We start from the raw sequence: 16792 nt of genomic DNA, 5'->3' as shown, positions 1-16792 counted from the left end.
AACACTACATTTTTTCACAGTGCCTGGCACATAGCAGGTACTTAAATGTTTTTTGGTTTGGGGTTTTTTTTTTTGCAGGGCAATGAGGGTTAAGTGACTTACCCAGGGTCACACAGCTAGTAAGTGTCAAGTGTCTGAGGCTGGATTTGAACTCAGGTCCTCCTGAATCCAGGGCCAGTGCTTTCTCCACTATGCCACCTAGCTGCCCCCTACTTAAATGTTTTTTGATGATTGCTGCCCTGGGTATTCCATGGGATGAATAAGGCTGGGAATGAGATAGAACATTAAGAGAGGTAGGAGGAAAATCAGGAGAGAGTACTGTCATGAAAACTGAGAGAGGAGAAAGTATTCAGGAGAAGAGGGTGGTTGACAGTGTCAAAGGCTATAGAGAGGCCAGAAAGTATAAGGATTGAGAAAAGGCTACTAGATTTGGCAATTAGGACGACATTTGGTAATGTTAGAGAAGTTTCAGTAGAATGATGAGGTCAGTGGGTTTAAAAGAGAATAAGAGGAAAGAAAGTGGAGGCATAGATTGTAAATGGCTTTCTCAGGAATTTACCTTTAAAGGGAAGAGAGATATAGGAAAATTGCCAGTGATTCTAGCTCTTTGAACAAGAGATGGAAAATGGGGGTGGGGGCGAATAGAGGAAGGGAGCATGACAACAGGTGAAAAACTGCTGTGATGAGTAAAGATGATGACTCATAGTTCCAGGGAGTTCACATCTTAGGTCTTTCCAAGTTCAGTTTGGAGAGTGGAGGAACAACAGTGGCAGGGGGAATAATAGCTAGGGTGAAGATGAAGGTGCAGGTCCTTGGGAATTCATACCTTAGTTGACTACCTCCCACAAGACATGAGATCCTACTTATCCTTTCTCTGAACCCTGTGAAATATGCTTTCTAAACTCTTTTTTCAAATTATGTCCAGCTTTTCCCTCCTTCTAAGATGGTGTGGTCACTTCCCTCCAAAGTTCCCACTGTTTCTAATTAAATAGCCAATTCTTTCTTACTATTCAGAACCAGGTCCAGAATAGAGGCTAGCCTTGTTGCCTCCTCCACTTTTGGAAGGATTTAATTATCATCAAATTAAGCCAATAATGTATGAACTACTTTGTTTTTACCATTGAGAACTTCATTAGCTGTCTGGGTAACTGAAGTCCCCTGTAAGTAATATATTCTGCCTCTATTCTAGGATTTTTTTTGTTTCCTTATAAATTACTTATAAATTTCCATCAATGTAGTCAATAGTATAATAACAGGACAATTTAAGTTCTTTTTTCTCCCTCCACTAATATTCACCTTAATGCTTAGTACTGGATATGTCTATCAATTTGGTCCTGTCTTTATTTCCTGACCAATTTTTTTTAAAGTATCCCAGCAATTCCTGGAGGGAGTAAAACAGTAAAAGGATTCATCCAGTCCTCTACTATCGACCTTACCTTCACCTTGTGAACAGGGAGCTAAAATTCTCCCATGACTAGCATGGCATGAGTATCATGCCATTGCAAGATAGGATTGACACACTCTATCTTTTATCCCCAACTTGTAGGACCACTTACAAAGCTCTTGTTTCTATAAGGATGTCCTAACTACTAAAGAAAATCTTCAGAGAGTCAACAACTATATTCAGATTTGAGAGGGAAACAAACAGAAGAAGACTTTTCAAACAGTAAGCTAGAACATAGTTGAGTACCTTGATGATACATTAATCTAATCCTAGGACCCCAACTAACATGTCCCATTGATAAAAAACAAAACAAAACAAACTCTACTCCAGCATCTGGATGTAGTACAAGTAGCAGAAACTATTAGGTGAATGTAGGGGTCATAGGAGGAAGAGAATAGTAGTAACAGTTGGTGATTCCTTGCTTAAAGGTGCAGAGGCAGCAATTTTCCAACCTGATAACAAGAATAAAGAGTTCTGCTCTCTTCCCAGGGCAGGTACCCAAGACTTAACAGAGAACTTCTAAAGGCACATAAAAATGGATAATGACTACCTACTTGTGGGAACTCATGTAGGTACAAATGATAATGCCAGAAAGTGGCTTAAAAAGCATTGCCAACAATTACAATGCCACGGGCAACAAACTGAAGACCATAGAGAGACAGGTTGTATTTTCCTCATTGTTGCCCATTGAAGAAGAGATGCAAAAGAATAATTTGAGAGGTGAACTGCCAGTTGAGAAGGTAATATGAGAATGGAATTTTCACTTTAGAATCTTGGCTTAAAATACAGAGTGTTCCAAAAGTCTCAGGGCAGTATTGTACTTTAATGGCCTAGACTTTAGGAATGCCCTGCACAGGGATGTCAGATTCTTGGCTAGAGATGAATAATCTAACAAATACTAGTTATACAGTATTTTCTAAGTGTCTTAGAAATCTAAAGTTTTAAACTAAAAATGACAGGAGTCTGCATATGATTATCCCCTTATTTCACACACTGAGAATGGCTACAAAGAAGGAAAACTAGCAGTTGAAATACCCAGATGTTCTGTTGTTGTTATTATGTCATTTGCAGTCATGTCCAACTCTTCCTAACCCCATTTGTGGTTTTCTAGGCAAAGATATTGGAGTGGTTTGCCATTTCCTTCTCCAATTCATTTTTGGTTTTTTGTTTGTTTGTTCGTTTGTTTTTGTGGGACGATGAGGGTTAAGTGACTTGCCCAGCGTCACACAGGTAGTGCATGTCAAGTTTCTGAGGCCAGATTTGAACTCAGGTTCTCCTGAATCCAGGGCCGGTGTTTTATCCACTGTGCCACCTAGCTGTCCCCTTCTCCAATTCATTTTACAGATGAGAAAACTGAGGCAAACAGGATTAAGTGACTTGCTCAGGGTCACACAGCTAGTAATTGTCTGAGGCCATATTTGAATTTAGGGAGATGAGTATTCTTGACTCTAAGCCTGGAGTGCTATCTATTGTGCCACCTAGCTGCCCTACCCATGAGGCAAGATGCAAGAAAGGAGACTGTAAAACCCATGGCCTTAAATGTCTATATACAAATGCTCAGTGTTTAGGCTCAATGATTTGGCGGGGGGATGAGGGTTAAGTGACTTGCCCAAGGTCATGTAGCTAGTAAATGTCAAGTGTCTGAGGCCAGATTTGAACTCAGATGCTCCTGAATCCGGAGGTGGTGCTTTATCCACTGCACCACCTAGCTGCCCCCTAGGCTCAATGATTTTTCACCAGGCTGCGCTCCTCTGAACTTCTCCACCATGGCCAGAAATCTCTTCATTCTGGAAGATCACTTCAGCCCCAGAATTCACCCCTCAGAGTACCCTTCCCTGTAGCCCCTCCCTCTATTTGGGTGACTCCTCCTAGAATCTCCATTTAAGGAAGGTGTCCAGGCCGGTCCTCTCTGAATTTCTCACCAGGCTGCACTCCCGACATTTCCATCATCACCCAGCCAGCTCCCTTCTCTCTCCACCCCTTCCCCCTTCAGCTTCCTTTTATATATTGTCTTCCCTCATTAGAAGCTCCCTGAAGGCAGGGACCGTCTCCTTTTTACTCAGCTGTATTCCCAGCACTTAGCCCAGTGCCTGGTTCATAGTAAACACTTACTAAATGCTTGTTGAGCGACTGACATCAAGCAACAATAGGAACCGAAGATCAATGAAAAGAGGCAAATTTGATCCCATAGGTATCGGCAAGACTTGGTGATATAAAATTTATGACTGTGCCAAAGATGCCCATCCTACAATATGCCAGGCTGGATGAATCAAAAGCCAGAATTAAGATTGCCTGGGGAGGGGGCAGCTAGGTGGTACAATGGATAAAGTACTGGCCCTGGATTCAAGAGAATCTCAGTTCAAATCTGACCTTAGACACTTGACAGGTACTAGCTGTGTGACCCTGAGCAAGTCACTTAACCCTCATTGCCCTGCAAAAAAAAAAAAAAAAAAAAAGAAAGAAAGAAAAGAGTCTATGATAGAGAAGGAAAGGAAATCCAGGCTTATTTTAACATATACCACAGATTCTGAGAAAGCAGGTTTCAAAGAGAAAGGTAAGTTCTTATCGACTAAAATGTAAACAGGAAGGTCAGCCCTGGGGGGGATGGGAGATGCTAAAAAATGAAATTCTGAAGACACAAAAGGAAACAATTTCAATCAGTAGGGGAAAAATGGTCTCTGAAGAGGCCAATGTGAATGTGCAGGGAACTCATCAAATAGCTTAGATTTACAAAAGAAATTCAAAGAAGATGGAAGCAAGTTCAGAAAACAGAGGGTGAAAATAAGAGTGTGGTGTGATTCTGTAAAATGAGTGTCCAAGTGTTAACATTTAGGATGATCAAAGGCTCATAAGGGAATCTAAGACCAACCAAAAAAAAAAAGCCCCAAAGTTTCTTTTACTTTTCTGGAAGAAGAAAAAATCTCAAAGCAGGGACAGAATCTTTCTTTCTTTTTTTTGTGAGGCAATTAGGGTTAAGTGACTTGCCCAGGGTCACACAGCTAGTAAGTATCAAGTGTCTGAGGCAGGATTTGAACTCAGGTACTCCTGACTCCAGGGCTGGTGCTCTACCCACTGTGCCACCTAGCTGCCCCCAGAATCTTTCTATGGTTTGGATGGAACTACAATAACTGACAACAGAAAGAAGAGATTGCTTCTCAGCTCTTATTTTGGGTCTCTTTTCTCTGCCAAGGAGAATGACCTTTGTACCGGAAAGAACCTTGACTAGCCAGGAGAAGCCGGAGGCACCTGGAGTTAGGGATGGAGAGCACTAAAAGGGAGGATTGATTTAGAACGAGGAATACAAGGGTGGTGAAAGTAGGTTCCTCTGTGATTCTGCCTACAGCTGGTCCTACCAGGAAATTAAGAACAAATATGGAGAAGATGGAGAAGAAATAGCTATGTAGAAAAAGGATCTCAGGATCAGATGGATAATATACTGATTATAAATTAAGAATGGCAAAGATAACGAGATTGATGATTCTAATGGACATCAACCATGCCTAGAATGCTTTCTCTCTTTGTTTCCACCTCATGGTTTTCTGGGCTTCCTTCAAGTCGCAGCTAAAATTCCACCTTCTCCAGAAAGCATTTCCTGGTCCTGCTTAATTCTAGTGCCGTCCCTCTGTTGATTATATCTAATTTTTTCTTTTATATAGCTTGTTTGTACATAATTGTTTGCATGTTGTCTACTTCATTCAACTGTGAACTACTGAGAACCGGGACTGTCTTTTGCCTTTGTATCCCAGTGCTTAGCACAATGCTTGGTGCATAGCAGGCACTTAATAAATGTTTATTTACTGACTGACAGACTGATTGTCAATGGATATGCACTTGCATAATGACAAAAGACAATCTATTTCCATATGAATTAATCCATAATATTACACTGTCATTTTCAAAGCATCAATTAGTATCAGTCAGTTGTTTGTTATGTGTCAAGTTTTGTCTGAGGCAGAGGAACTGTAACTATCTGAAGATCCCTAAATCAGAAGTTTCCTTTTCACAGCCAATGGATAAAGCCAATCAGATAACCTGAGTCAGTTCTTCAAGCCCACTGGAATTGTCTGATTTCTTTGTGTGACTCTGCTTTCTAGCATAGAATCCTAAGGATAGAAAGCTTTGCTATGGCTGCATTTCAACCTCTATGACTTTGGGAGTTAAATTCCTCCAGAGGACAATTAGGACTTAGGTAAAAAGGGAGAAGAATGGAGAAAGAGATTCAGTGAACAACTCTGACCAATTGCCAGGCATCATGGGAATGTTTCTGTTCTATATCAGGCTGGCTGACCTCACCTACCAGATCATATTAGCATCTTAAGCTTCCTGAAGGCTAATTGCTAAAATAGTATTTTTATGGCAGTCAACCGTGGCTACCACTGCTAATACTATCAACAGTATATTTTGAATCACTGACCTGGAGTTTTTTTCTAAACCCTTTGAACTCAAATTATTGCAATTTTATTTCCTGCCACACTGGGTTTTTGTTTTGTTTTGTTTTGTTTTAGTGAGGCAATTGGGGTTAAGTGACTTGCCCAAGGTCACACACTAGTAAGTGTCAAGTGTCTGAGGCCGGATTTGAACTCAGGTACTCCTGACTCCAGGGCCGGTGCTCTATCCACTGCGCCACCTAGTTGCCCCCACACCGATTTTTAAAATTATTATTTATTTCATTTTAATTTATGGAATAAAACAAGCATTTCCATAACATAGTAGCATAGGGGCAAAAAGCTGATTGTGTAGGAAACTGCAAATCTGTTATGTATAACTTGCTATTACTTTTAAATATATAATAATGTTATCATATACATTTCTTTTTTCCCTCCCCCTCCCTGCCCTAGAGTTGGCTACCATTAGACAAATATATAAATATATGTAACTCATCCTATAGATACTTCTATTTATCAGTTCTTTCTCTAGATGCAAATAACATCTTCATATGCCCGTTGTGGTTAATTTGGGTATTTATAATCAAAATTACTTATTTGCTCAAAGTTGTTCTTAAAACAATATTGCTGTTAATGTACATGCACTGATTTTAAAAAAGAAATGAAGTCAGGAATTTTATTTAGAGAAGAATGCTGGGGCTATAAAATAGGAAGCTAAATGCTTCATTTAATAGGTCCTCCCCCTACCCCTTCAACTAAGAAGCAACAGACCTTACATTAGGGTCCTGAAGAGTGGATTTCTTATTGACATTGGCAAAATCTGGCTCCTCTTTCACAACCTGTTAAAGAAAGAGACAGTTTAATGATGTGAATATCTTTACATTTAAGAATACTGTAATGTCCAAGATCGTTGATATAAATGTACCATAAATGTCAATGCAATATATGAAAAAATCAGTTGCAAGAGCAATCATTCAGCAATTATCAAGTGCCTACTATGTGCCAGGCATTGTGTTGGGTACCTACCAGGCATAGGGACAGCCTGAAAAGGCACAGAGATGTGAGTGGAGCTTAATATCTGAAAAACACTAAGAAGGTTAGTTTGGCTGGAATATATATGAAAGGGAATGCCATATCATAAGGCTAAAAAGGTAGTTAATACTTGTCTGTGAATGACTTTAAATGCCAAATTGAAGAGTATAAATTTGACCCTGGAGATAATAGGGAGCCAATGGAATACTGAGTAGGGGAGTGACATGGTCAGCTCTGCACATTAGTGAAATCACTTTAGCAGTTTAGCAGGAGAAAGGGTTGGAAAAAGGGAGAGATCTGAACCAGGAAATGCAGGCAAAAGGTGATACAGCCTTGAATTAGGGTGGTGGCCATGTGAGTAGAGAGCAGGGCACTAATCTGGTAGATGTTATAGAGGTAGAAATTATGGGATTTTGCAATTGACTTGATGTGTGGAATGAAAGGGTGTGAAGACTTTGGCTCTTGTAGGTGTAGAATTAATATTGTGAAGGAGAACTTTTCTTGACATCTATTTGTGAGCCCTGAAAGAATAAAATACTAGACTAATAAATACTTGATTATTTATGCCAGTATGAGATTTGCAGAAATATCATATGGCAATCAGTGAGTTGAACCACTTCATTTGACCAAAGAGGATATTGAGGACCAGAGAGGGGAAGGGATTTGCCTATACTCACGCAGCCACCATATGTCAGATCCTGCAGTCAAACCCAGGTCTTGTGACTACCAGGTCAATGCCTATTTTGCACTGTGTCACCTAGCACAGAAAATCAAATCCAAAGGGCAAACTAAAAAAATTCACTTTAATCATTAGTCTCTTTTTCCTCTCAATATTTTACAGGTCTGTCAAAAAGCAGCAAGATTAATCATTAGTATTTTATTTCCTTTCTCTGGTCAATGCTTCCATTGGTATTGGTGTTAACCAGCAATTACAGGACCACAGAATCCCAAGAGTTACGAAGGCACCTCAGTGCTCTTCTATTTTTTCATTTTTGCTTTTGTTTTTTTTTGCAGGGCAATGAGGGTTAAGTGACTTGCCCAGGGTCACACAGCTAGTAAGTGTCAATTGTTTTGAGGCTGGATTTGAACTCAGGTCTTCCTGAATCCAGGGCTGGTACTTTATTCACTGTGCCACCTAGTTGCCCCCAGTGCTCATCTAGTTCAACCTGAACAGAAGTTCTCTATGTTATCCCTCAGAACTAGTTATCTAGCTTCTGCTTGACGCTTCCAGTGATGGAGATCCCACCGTCTCCTAAGGCAATCCATTCTAAAAAGCAGACAGGAGTTACCTTACTTTGGCTATTTAAGTGGATTTCCAAGGAAGACATTTTTTTGAAGAAGCATTTATTAGATGAATGACACTGGGCAAGTCTAGTCACCTCTTTAAGTTTGGCTTAGAACTGGAAAGGACTTCAGAGATCATCTCCAGGGATTCTTTTATTTACTTACTTACTTATCTATCTATCTATCCATTCATTCATTTATTTATTTTTGCGGGGCAATGAAGATTAAGTGACTTGCCCAGGGTCACACAGCTAGTAAGTGTCAAGTGTCTGGGGCTGGATTTGAACTCAGGTTCTCTTGATTCTAGGGCCAGTGTTTTATCCACTGCACCACCTAGCTGCCCCATCTCCGAGGGATTCTTAACCTAGGGTCTATGAACTTGTTTTTATTGTTTTTTATATTTTGATAATTATATTTCATTATAATCAATTTCCTTTGTAATCATTTGCCTTTTATTTTATGCATTTAAGTTGTTATTTTGAGAAGTGGTCCTTCTCACCAGACTGCTGCCAGAGGTCAGTGACTCACACAAAAGGCTTAAGAACCCCTAGGCCATAATACTTCTCTGTCATCTTACAGATGAGGAAACTGTAAGCCAGAGAGGTCAACTTGGCTGAGGTGAAACAGATAGTAAGAAGCACAGACAATATCAGTCCCTCTGATTCCAAATTCAGGGCTTTCTTATTGGATTTATGAGATTACTACTTGCAAGGAAAATGCTTTTTAAACCTTAAATTGCCACAGATAGGTGAATTTTTGTTATTTTGAGAAAGGAAAACAAAAGAAATTGAACTATGGGGTCACTTAAATTTTTTCTCCCCCTCTCACTTCCCTCTCCACCACTGAAAAGATAAAGAAAAGTCCCTGTAACCAATCTTCATAGTCAGATAAAGCAAATGACAGTAATTTAAAGTTCATGTCTTTGCCTTTGGTGCTACACTAGGCCTTGTACAATGTACAGCACACAGTAGGTGCTTAACATATTTGCAGATGAGAGCAGGCCTTACCCTTATGGTAAAAAAGTCATAATGCTTACAAGCATCTGGGGTAAAATTCAGGTTTATTATACCAAGACAATAAGGGTCTGATGGTAGAATCCATTTAAAAATTAATAACCTTTAATAACTCCTCAAGGCTACATTCTCTATTTCATAACCTCCCCAGACTTTCCATTTTAGCATTGCTCAGAGCCCTGAGTCTGCCCTTCCCAAGTTACCTGCGATCTCCAACCATCACCTGTCCTTAAAGCAAGATAAGGAAGTAAGCAGAGAATGAAAGCAATGCTGTGGTGAAGGATGCTTATAACGTTGTGCAACAGTGATATGGTTGGGGCGGGGGGAGCAGTAGGAGACAAAGCAGAGCTTCTTAAGCATACAAAAGTCACAGAATCATAGATTTAGAGCTGAAAGGAACCTTGGAGACTGAGTCCAACTCCCTAATTTTACATATGAGGAAACAGAGGCACAGAGAGGTTAAATGACTTGCCTGGGGTCACACAGCTAGTAAGTATTTGAAGTGGGGTTTAAATCCAGATCTTCCCGGTGCTAAACCCAGTGCCTGATACACTATATCATGTTGGCAGGGATGGTATGAGAGTTATTTCCCACCTAAATAAAAAAAAACTACAAAAGAATGGAAAATAAATGTTGCAATAAATAAGCTTGCCTCAAGAAAGGGATTGGAAAAGATGCTTTCTCCCTGCACTAGAAAGAAGGCTGAGAATGAGGCAGGGATTTCCACTCTTGAGGAAAAGGGTCTGTTAAGAATGAAATGGAAATTGTAGAAAGATATAAGCTCATAAATTCTGATCTGGAAGGAACCCCAGAAGCCACTGAATCCAATCTCCTCGTTTCCCTCATCTTACAAATGAGGAAATTGAGGCCTAGAGGTTTTACATGACTTGCCCACGATCACATATCCAATAAGTGTCTGAGGCAAGATTCAAACCCAGGGATCTCACCAGCCATGATGACCTTTGGGAATGAAATGTCTTGGGTTCCCTACCCAGCATAAAAGGGAAAGGCCCAAATGTTGATCAGTCAATTCAAGTATTTCAGGGTATGATCTCCTGGAGCTATTCAGAAAATAAGCATGCCTCTTGGATATAAAGGCCATATCTGAAAGGATGGGTCCAGTGGAAGCTGCCCTGTAAAAGAAGGGCTGGTATGAGACTATGACTCTAAAATGGCAGGGAGAGGGTTAAAGGGGAAAGGCCCTCTGGGGGAAATAGACATGGCTATAAATGAAAGGGGACTGAGGCTTCCCATAGTTCACACAAATCCAGTTCTAACTCTAGGTGGGGCTACTCACTAGGTGCCCCAAACAAGAACTCGTTGGGCAGAAACAGGAGACACTGAAACTTCTACCTAACCTATGGTCATCTCTCTGAGGGAGAAGATAGAAGACATCAGTTGTTGTTTTTTTGTTTGCTTGTTTTTTATTTTTATTTTTGGTTGGGCAGAGACTTAAGTGACTTGCCCAAGGTCACACAGCTGGTAAGCGTCAAGTTTCTGAGGCTGGATTTGAACTCAGGTTCTCCTGACTCCAGGGCCAGTGCTCTATCCACTGAGCCACCTAGTTGCCCCGAGAAGATAGAAGAGATCCCCACTGAGATCAGTGGCTTCTAGAACTCTTTAACCAGAAGCAAGTCGACCTTTAAACTGAAAAATGGACAGCTCCCCTTACTTTCAATTTCTTCTTCTGTGAAATGAGAGGCTTTGAGACAGATTTCTAAGATCCCTTTCAGTTCTAGTATTCTATGATTCTCTATTACATCTCAATGCTTCTGGATGGACATGTATGTGCTCAGCCTTCTAGGGAAGAGAAACAAATGACCTGGCCCCTGCAAACCTTTGAAAGTAGCTGGGCCATCAAAGCCCAGAGGAATGGGATTTTAAAGAATGCTACAGGAGAAATTTCTGCTCAGGTAGGAGGTGGACTAGATGCCTGTGTGACCTCGGGCAAGTCACAACATCTATGGGCCTTAGTTCAGAGGGTCATTGATTTTTTTAGAGAACCATGGAGACCATTGAATCCAATCATCTCATTTTACAGATGAGATGTACTGAGAGTCACACAGCTAGTAAGTGTCAGAGGCAAGATGTGAACTCCCGCCTTCCTGACTGCCAGCCTGAGTTGTTAAGATGAGAAGTGGATTAGGTGACCTATAAAGTCCTTTCCTGTTCTAAATCTGGGACCCTAAGCTCTCTTGGATCCCTTCCAATTCTGAGTTCCACATGGAGTTCTTCCTATAGTGCAAAGGGAAAAAACCCCTTTTATTTCAAGTTTCAAAGCTTGTTATTTTTGTTGTTGCATTTCCCACCAAATTTCATCTTCTACCTTGTACACAATTCTGGTTCAGGGAGGCTACAGGGACCAACATTTCATAGCTTTCTGACCTTGGTCATGGCTCTGCCCATTTCTCTATGTTCATAGGTTCTCAAGTAGTAATCTAAGGCTCTGTTTCTTTTTTTTTTTCTTGGTGAGGCAATTGGGGTTAAATGACTTGCTCAGGGACACACAGCTAGTGTTAAGTGTCGGAGGCCGGATTTGAACTCAGGTCCTCCTGACTCCAGGGCTGGTGCTCTATCCACTGCGCCACCTAGCTGCCCCCAAAGCTCTATTTCAAAGTACTTTTGGGGGAGGGACTGGAACTATGATTTCATTAGCAGGGGAAATTGCTATGAAGGAAACTCTATCAATGAAGATCAGAATCTGCTTGGCAACTTATAGTCTTAGAGGACTGTCTAGTGCGGAGATGTCAAACATGGTTCGCAGGCTTCATTTGGCCCACAAAGTTCCTGAATTTGGAGCAGGAGAGAATAGGCCTCTAGACTTTTCATTCTCTTCAGTCTCACCAGCTTCATCAGTCTCTTGGATTCTTCAGGGCTCTGATATCTCAAGAGAATAGATGAATGATGCCAATCTCATTTCAGGTTGCCAGAGGGAATATGACTCTGGAAAGCTTACATGAGAGGACCTGGCAGCCTCCATCATATCCCTGTCCTCCCACTCCTCCTTCTCCTCCTCCTCCTCCTCCTTCTCCTCCTCCTCCTCCTCCTCCTCCTCCTCCTCCTCCTTCTTCTTCTTCTTCTCTCTCTGTTACTTCACTCCCAATGGGGCACTAGGGGAGCTCCTTCACTCTGTATTGTTTGATATATATATTCTCCTACATATACTTTCTTTCTTTTTTTTCTTTTTTTTTTTTTAGTGAGGCAATTAGGGTTAAGTGACTTGCCCAGGGTCACACAGCTAGTAAGTGTGTGTTAAGTGTCTGAGGCCAGATTTGAACTCAGGTACTCCTGAATCCAGGGCCGGTGCTCTATCCACTGTGCCACCTAGCTGCCCCTCTACATATACTTTCTTGTTTTAATTCAGCTGATGGCATAGCTCTTTGTCTATCTGCATTCACTGTCCAAGGTAGGTGCACTGATGGACTAATTCAATGGGATGCACAATGTCACTCACATAAAAGAGCATTTGGAGGACCTTATCATCACTAGGGAATCCCTCTTCCATTTAGATCCTCCTCAGGACATCCTCCATGACAATGGTAAACAACTTTAGAAATTCTGCATCTCTCTTTCATGAAAATATACTCAACATGGGCAGCTAGGTGGCGCAGTGGATAGAGCACCGGCCCTGGAGTCAGGAGTGCCTGAGTTCAAATCCGGCCTCAGATGCTTGACACTTACTAGCTGTGTGACCCTGGGCAAGTCACTTGGCCCCAATTGCCTCACTAAAAAACAACAACAAACAAACAAACAAACAAAAAAAGAAAATATACTCAACACGATGAAGAAGTTCTCTCTGTAGGTGCTTCCCTGGCAGATTTGGCTATATTTCCTTCTTTTGCTTCCACTGATGGGGATATAAGATGGTGGTAAACACAGGATTGTGTGTGTGTGTGTGTGTATGTGAATTCTGAGGGTGTTGGAAAAGAGACAATGGTCCTCTACTTGCAGGAAATGTTCTCCCTCTGACCATCCTGGCCAGGCAATCTGTACCTATGGGGAAATTACACTGTCCTGGCCAGTACTATATGGACAGAGATGCAAACTGAATGAGCTCTAGCTCCTAATGGGTATTACTAAGGGAGGAATAGAATTTCTTGGTTTTTGTCTTCCTCACCTGGACTAATAAGATGAATTATGCCACAAAGGGTTAGAGCTAAAGGGAGAGAGGTGACCAGCTTTCTGAGAGTCAGAGAGTTTGGCAGTTACCCCAGAATATCCTTTGGTGTTAGGAGATGCACATTGCTGGTAGGGTAAGTATCTCGTTGATGGTACCTGGTTGTTAATATTGACTAAAATCAGGTATGGACCACAGCACCCAATGGGGACTTCATGGCCATGAAGTCATCTTGTTCTGTTTTTTTTTTCTTTTTTTCTTTTTCTTTATATTCTTCTTCTTCTTCTTCTTTTTTTTTTTTTTGCAGGGCAATGGGGTTAAGTAACTTGCCCAGACATTTTGTATTTTCTTAATGAATATAGAAAAACATATTGTTGGAGTACAACCTTTAAGATTGCCTATTGTTCTCTCAAACCAAATAAGGATTTTTGTTTGTTAGTTTTGTAATCAACAAACAATAAGCATAACACGCTTTTATATTCCTTACATCTTTTAGTCAATTGTTTAACGGTGAAAACATGGTTTATTGTAGAAAGTCATCTTCAAAAACTTGCCTGTTGCCTTCCAGGTGTCATTTATAGTGGGAATTACCAATATGGATAAAGTTCCATTCTTCTAGTAGCAAGAAAGTAAAAATAGTTCTAGAAAATGAGTTGTAATGATAGGAGGCAGCTGCCTCGTTTTAAAGAAGGGTGCTTAACAACAACAATAACAACATTTATATAGCTCTTACTAAGTGCCAGACACAGACTCAGAAAACATCTGACTGTATTAAGGTCTTTGGTATCCCAGAGGACTGTTTGTATCTTTTAGTTTTCAACTCAATTTAACTCAACAAGCATTTATTGACTACTGTTATGTGGGAAGTGCTGCTGAATTCTTGAGAATGTAATAGACATGGCTAATTTTTTGGTTTTTTGTTACTTTTAACTTAAGAAATTTGAACAAACAATAAAAATATTGTATGTCTATACATTTTGAGTCATTTTGTTGTTGGTAAGTTGTTTCAATCATGTCTGACTCTTTGTGACCCTATTTTTAAGGGTTTTCTTGGCAAACATACGAGAGTGGTTTGCCATTTCCTTGTCCAGTTCATTTTACAGATGAGCAAACTCTGGCATACAGGATTTTTTTTTTTACTTGCCCAGGGTCACACAGCTAGTAAGTGTCTAAGGCCCAATTTGAACTTGTGAAGATGAATCTTCCTGATTCCAAGTCCAGGGCTCTATCCACTGTGCCACCTTTTAACAAAATAAATCAAGTGCCCTGTTTGTTTTTATGTACCTTTATGATCTCCTTTTCTTCTGATTGTGAAAGCAAAGTATGGGGAATTCTCAAATTTTATGGATAATTTAAATTAAATAAGACAGAAGGCTGAGCTGAAATTTAGTAGACCTTTATTTTTTTTTAAACTATCACAGGTGGGCAGCTAGGTGGCACAGTGGATAAAGCACCTGCCTTGGATTCAGGAGGACCTGAGTTCAAATCCAGCCTCAGACACTTGACACTTACTAGCTGTGTGACCCTGAGCAAATCACTTAACCCTCATTGCTTCGCAAAAAAAAAAAAAAAAAAAGCTATCAGTTCTTGGCCAGAATCAAAAAAGCCTTTGTGCAAATGTTAGCATATACAATATCAGAAGATATTAATTTTATTATTTTTTATACGACTAGGTAAAACTAAGACTGTTTTAATAAAACAACTATTGTTTTAATCTCTGATTTGTGGTACCTTTATCTCACCCTCAAAGTCCTTGAAGCTACATGGTATTAACTATTATGGTCTAGCATCATAAAAAGTATTTTTTATTTGTTTTTTCTTTCTATTTTACAACTACTCTGTTCTTGACTTTAATGAATACCCTGTAGAAGGAGATAATTTCTAGGCTTTTCTGGAAGTATCTTCAGGAGAATACACAAGTTTAGGGCTTCTTATGTCAAAATGGGGACAGTCAGTTGATAAAGGGGAAATCTTTCTTATTAGGTAACCATCCTCAAAATAGCTGTTTGAGATACCAGATAAATATTGTTTCTAGTATATATGATTCCCCACACAAGTGTGACTTAGTTTATTTGCTGTGACAATATATATCATAAGTATATTAGTTTGAACAAAAAGGCAATCTATTCCTATGTATTTTAACCTTTTTCTCCTATGTATTTTGTTGCTATTACTATTATTTTACATAAGTGTCATTGTGTATATTGTTCTGATTTTGCTTTCTTCATTCATCATTTCTTTTATTTTTCTAGTCTAAACCTATGATTTAATCAGTATAGAGAATGTCCGGTGACAAAACTCCATGTGCCAAGGCAGACCTCCATCTCTTCTGCAATTTAAAGCCTTTATAAGAAATGATGAGCAGGCTGATTTCAGACAAACACTCCAATCATTGGGCATTGCTTTTATTTTTTGCTATTATAAATAAAGTATCTGTGAACATGTTGGTACAGATGGTCATTTTTTACTTTTTTTTTGTTTGTATTTTGGGGGGGGGCAGGGCAATGAGGGTTAAGTGACTTGCCCAGGGTCAAGTGTCTGAGGCTGGATTTGAACTCAGGTCCTCCTGAATCCTGGGCCAGTGCTTTATCCACTGCACCACCTAGCTGCCCCTCAATTTTTACTTTTTATAGAATTTGAGGATCTACTCTTAGAAGTGGGCATGGTCTGTTTTGTAACTCTCAGTCTTCAAATAAAGTCTGGATGACAAACCTCTTGTTGATTATGTTACAGAGATTTTCTTGCTCTGGTATAAAATGGATGAGATGTAATCAGTGCTCCTTTAGAACTTTCACTTTCTGTGAGTCTGATTACACATTGGCATATTGATTTCCAAAAAGATTGTACCAATTCATGGCTCCAGCAGTAATATAATAGTGTGCCTATTTCTCCACGATCAAGGCAAAATTGAATTTTATCCTTTTTAAATTATCTTTGCCAATTTAATGGGTTCCTCAAAGGTATTTTAATTTGTGTTGCTTTGAGTATTATGGAGTCTGAACAATTTTCAGGTGGCTGTTGACAATTCATGTTTCCTCTTTTGAGTATAAAATTCTATATACAAATCCTTTGATGATTCATCCTATGGGAAACGGACTTTGCTCTTATAAATGAGTCAATTTCATGTAGATTTTAGACTCTAGAATTTTGCCAAATATGTTTATCACAAAGTTTTTCCTCATCGGTTTCTTGACTGTTTATTCTGGATGGATGAATTACTTTTGATTGTTCAAAAACCTTCTTTAGGGGGCAGCTAGGTGGCGCAGTGGATAGAGCACTGGCCCTGGAGTCAGGAGGACCTGAGTTCAAATCTGACCTCAGACACTTAACACTTACTAGCTGTGTGACCCTGGGCAAGTCACTTAACCCCAATTGCCTCACTTATAAAAATTAAAAAAAAAAACACCTTCTTTATACATTTAAATTAATTTATTTTCCTTCCAATGTTTTTCAACAGCTACAATGACACTCTTCCCAACTTTGATAAATAAATTATTCCCCTTTCTTTTAATTTTAA

At 39.8% G+C, this 16792-nt stretch overlaps 1 protein-coding gene across 1 annotated transcript in view; it reads right to left on the bottom strand.

Moving 5' to 3' along the window:
* Window positions 1–16792, bottom strand: part of EPB41L4B (erythrocyte membrane protein band 4.1 like 4B) — a 255236-nt gene that overhangs the window by 33733 nt on the left and 204711 nt on the right. Inside the window, exon 20 of the mRNA XM_043977633.1 lies at window positions 6601–6668. Coding sequence (XP_043833568.1) covers window positions 6601–6668 — 68 coding nt within the window. The remainder of the gene's footprint in view (window positions 1–6600; window positions 6669–16792) is intronic.

This window comes from Dromiciops gliroides, chromosome 1 (genome assembly GCF_019393635.1).
Source record: "Dromiciops gliroides isolate mDroGli1 chromosome 1, mDroGli1.pri, whole genome shotgun sequence".
NCBI classification, from domain to species: domain Eukaryota; kingdom Metazoa; phylum Chordata; class Mammalia; order Microbiotheria; family Microbiotheriidae; genus Dromiciops; species Dromiciops gliroides.
This window is presented reverse-complemented; position numbering and strand designations above follow the sequence as displayed.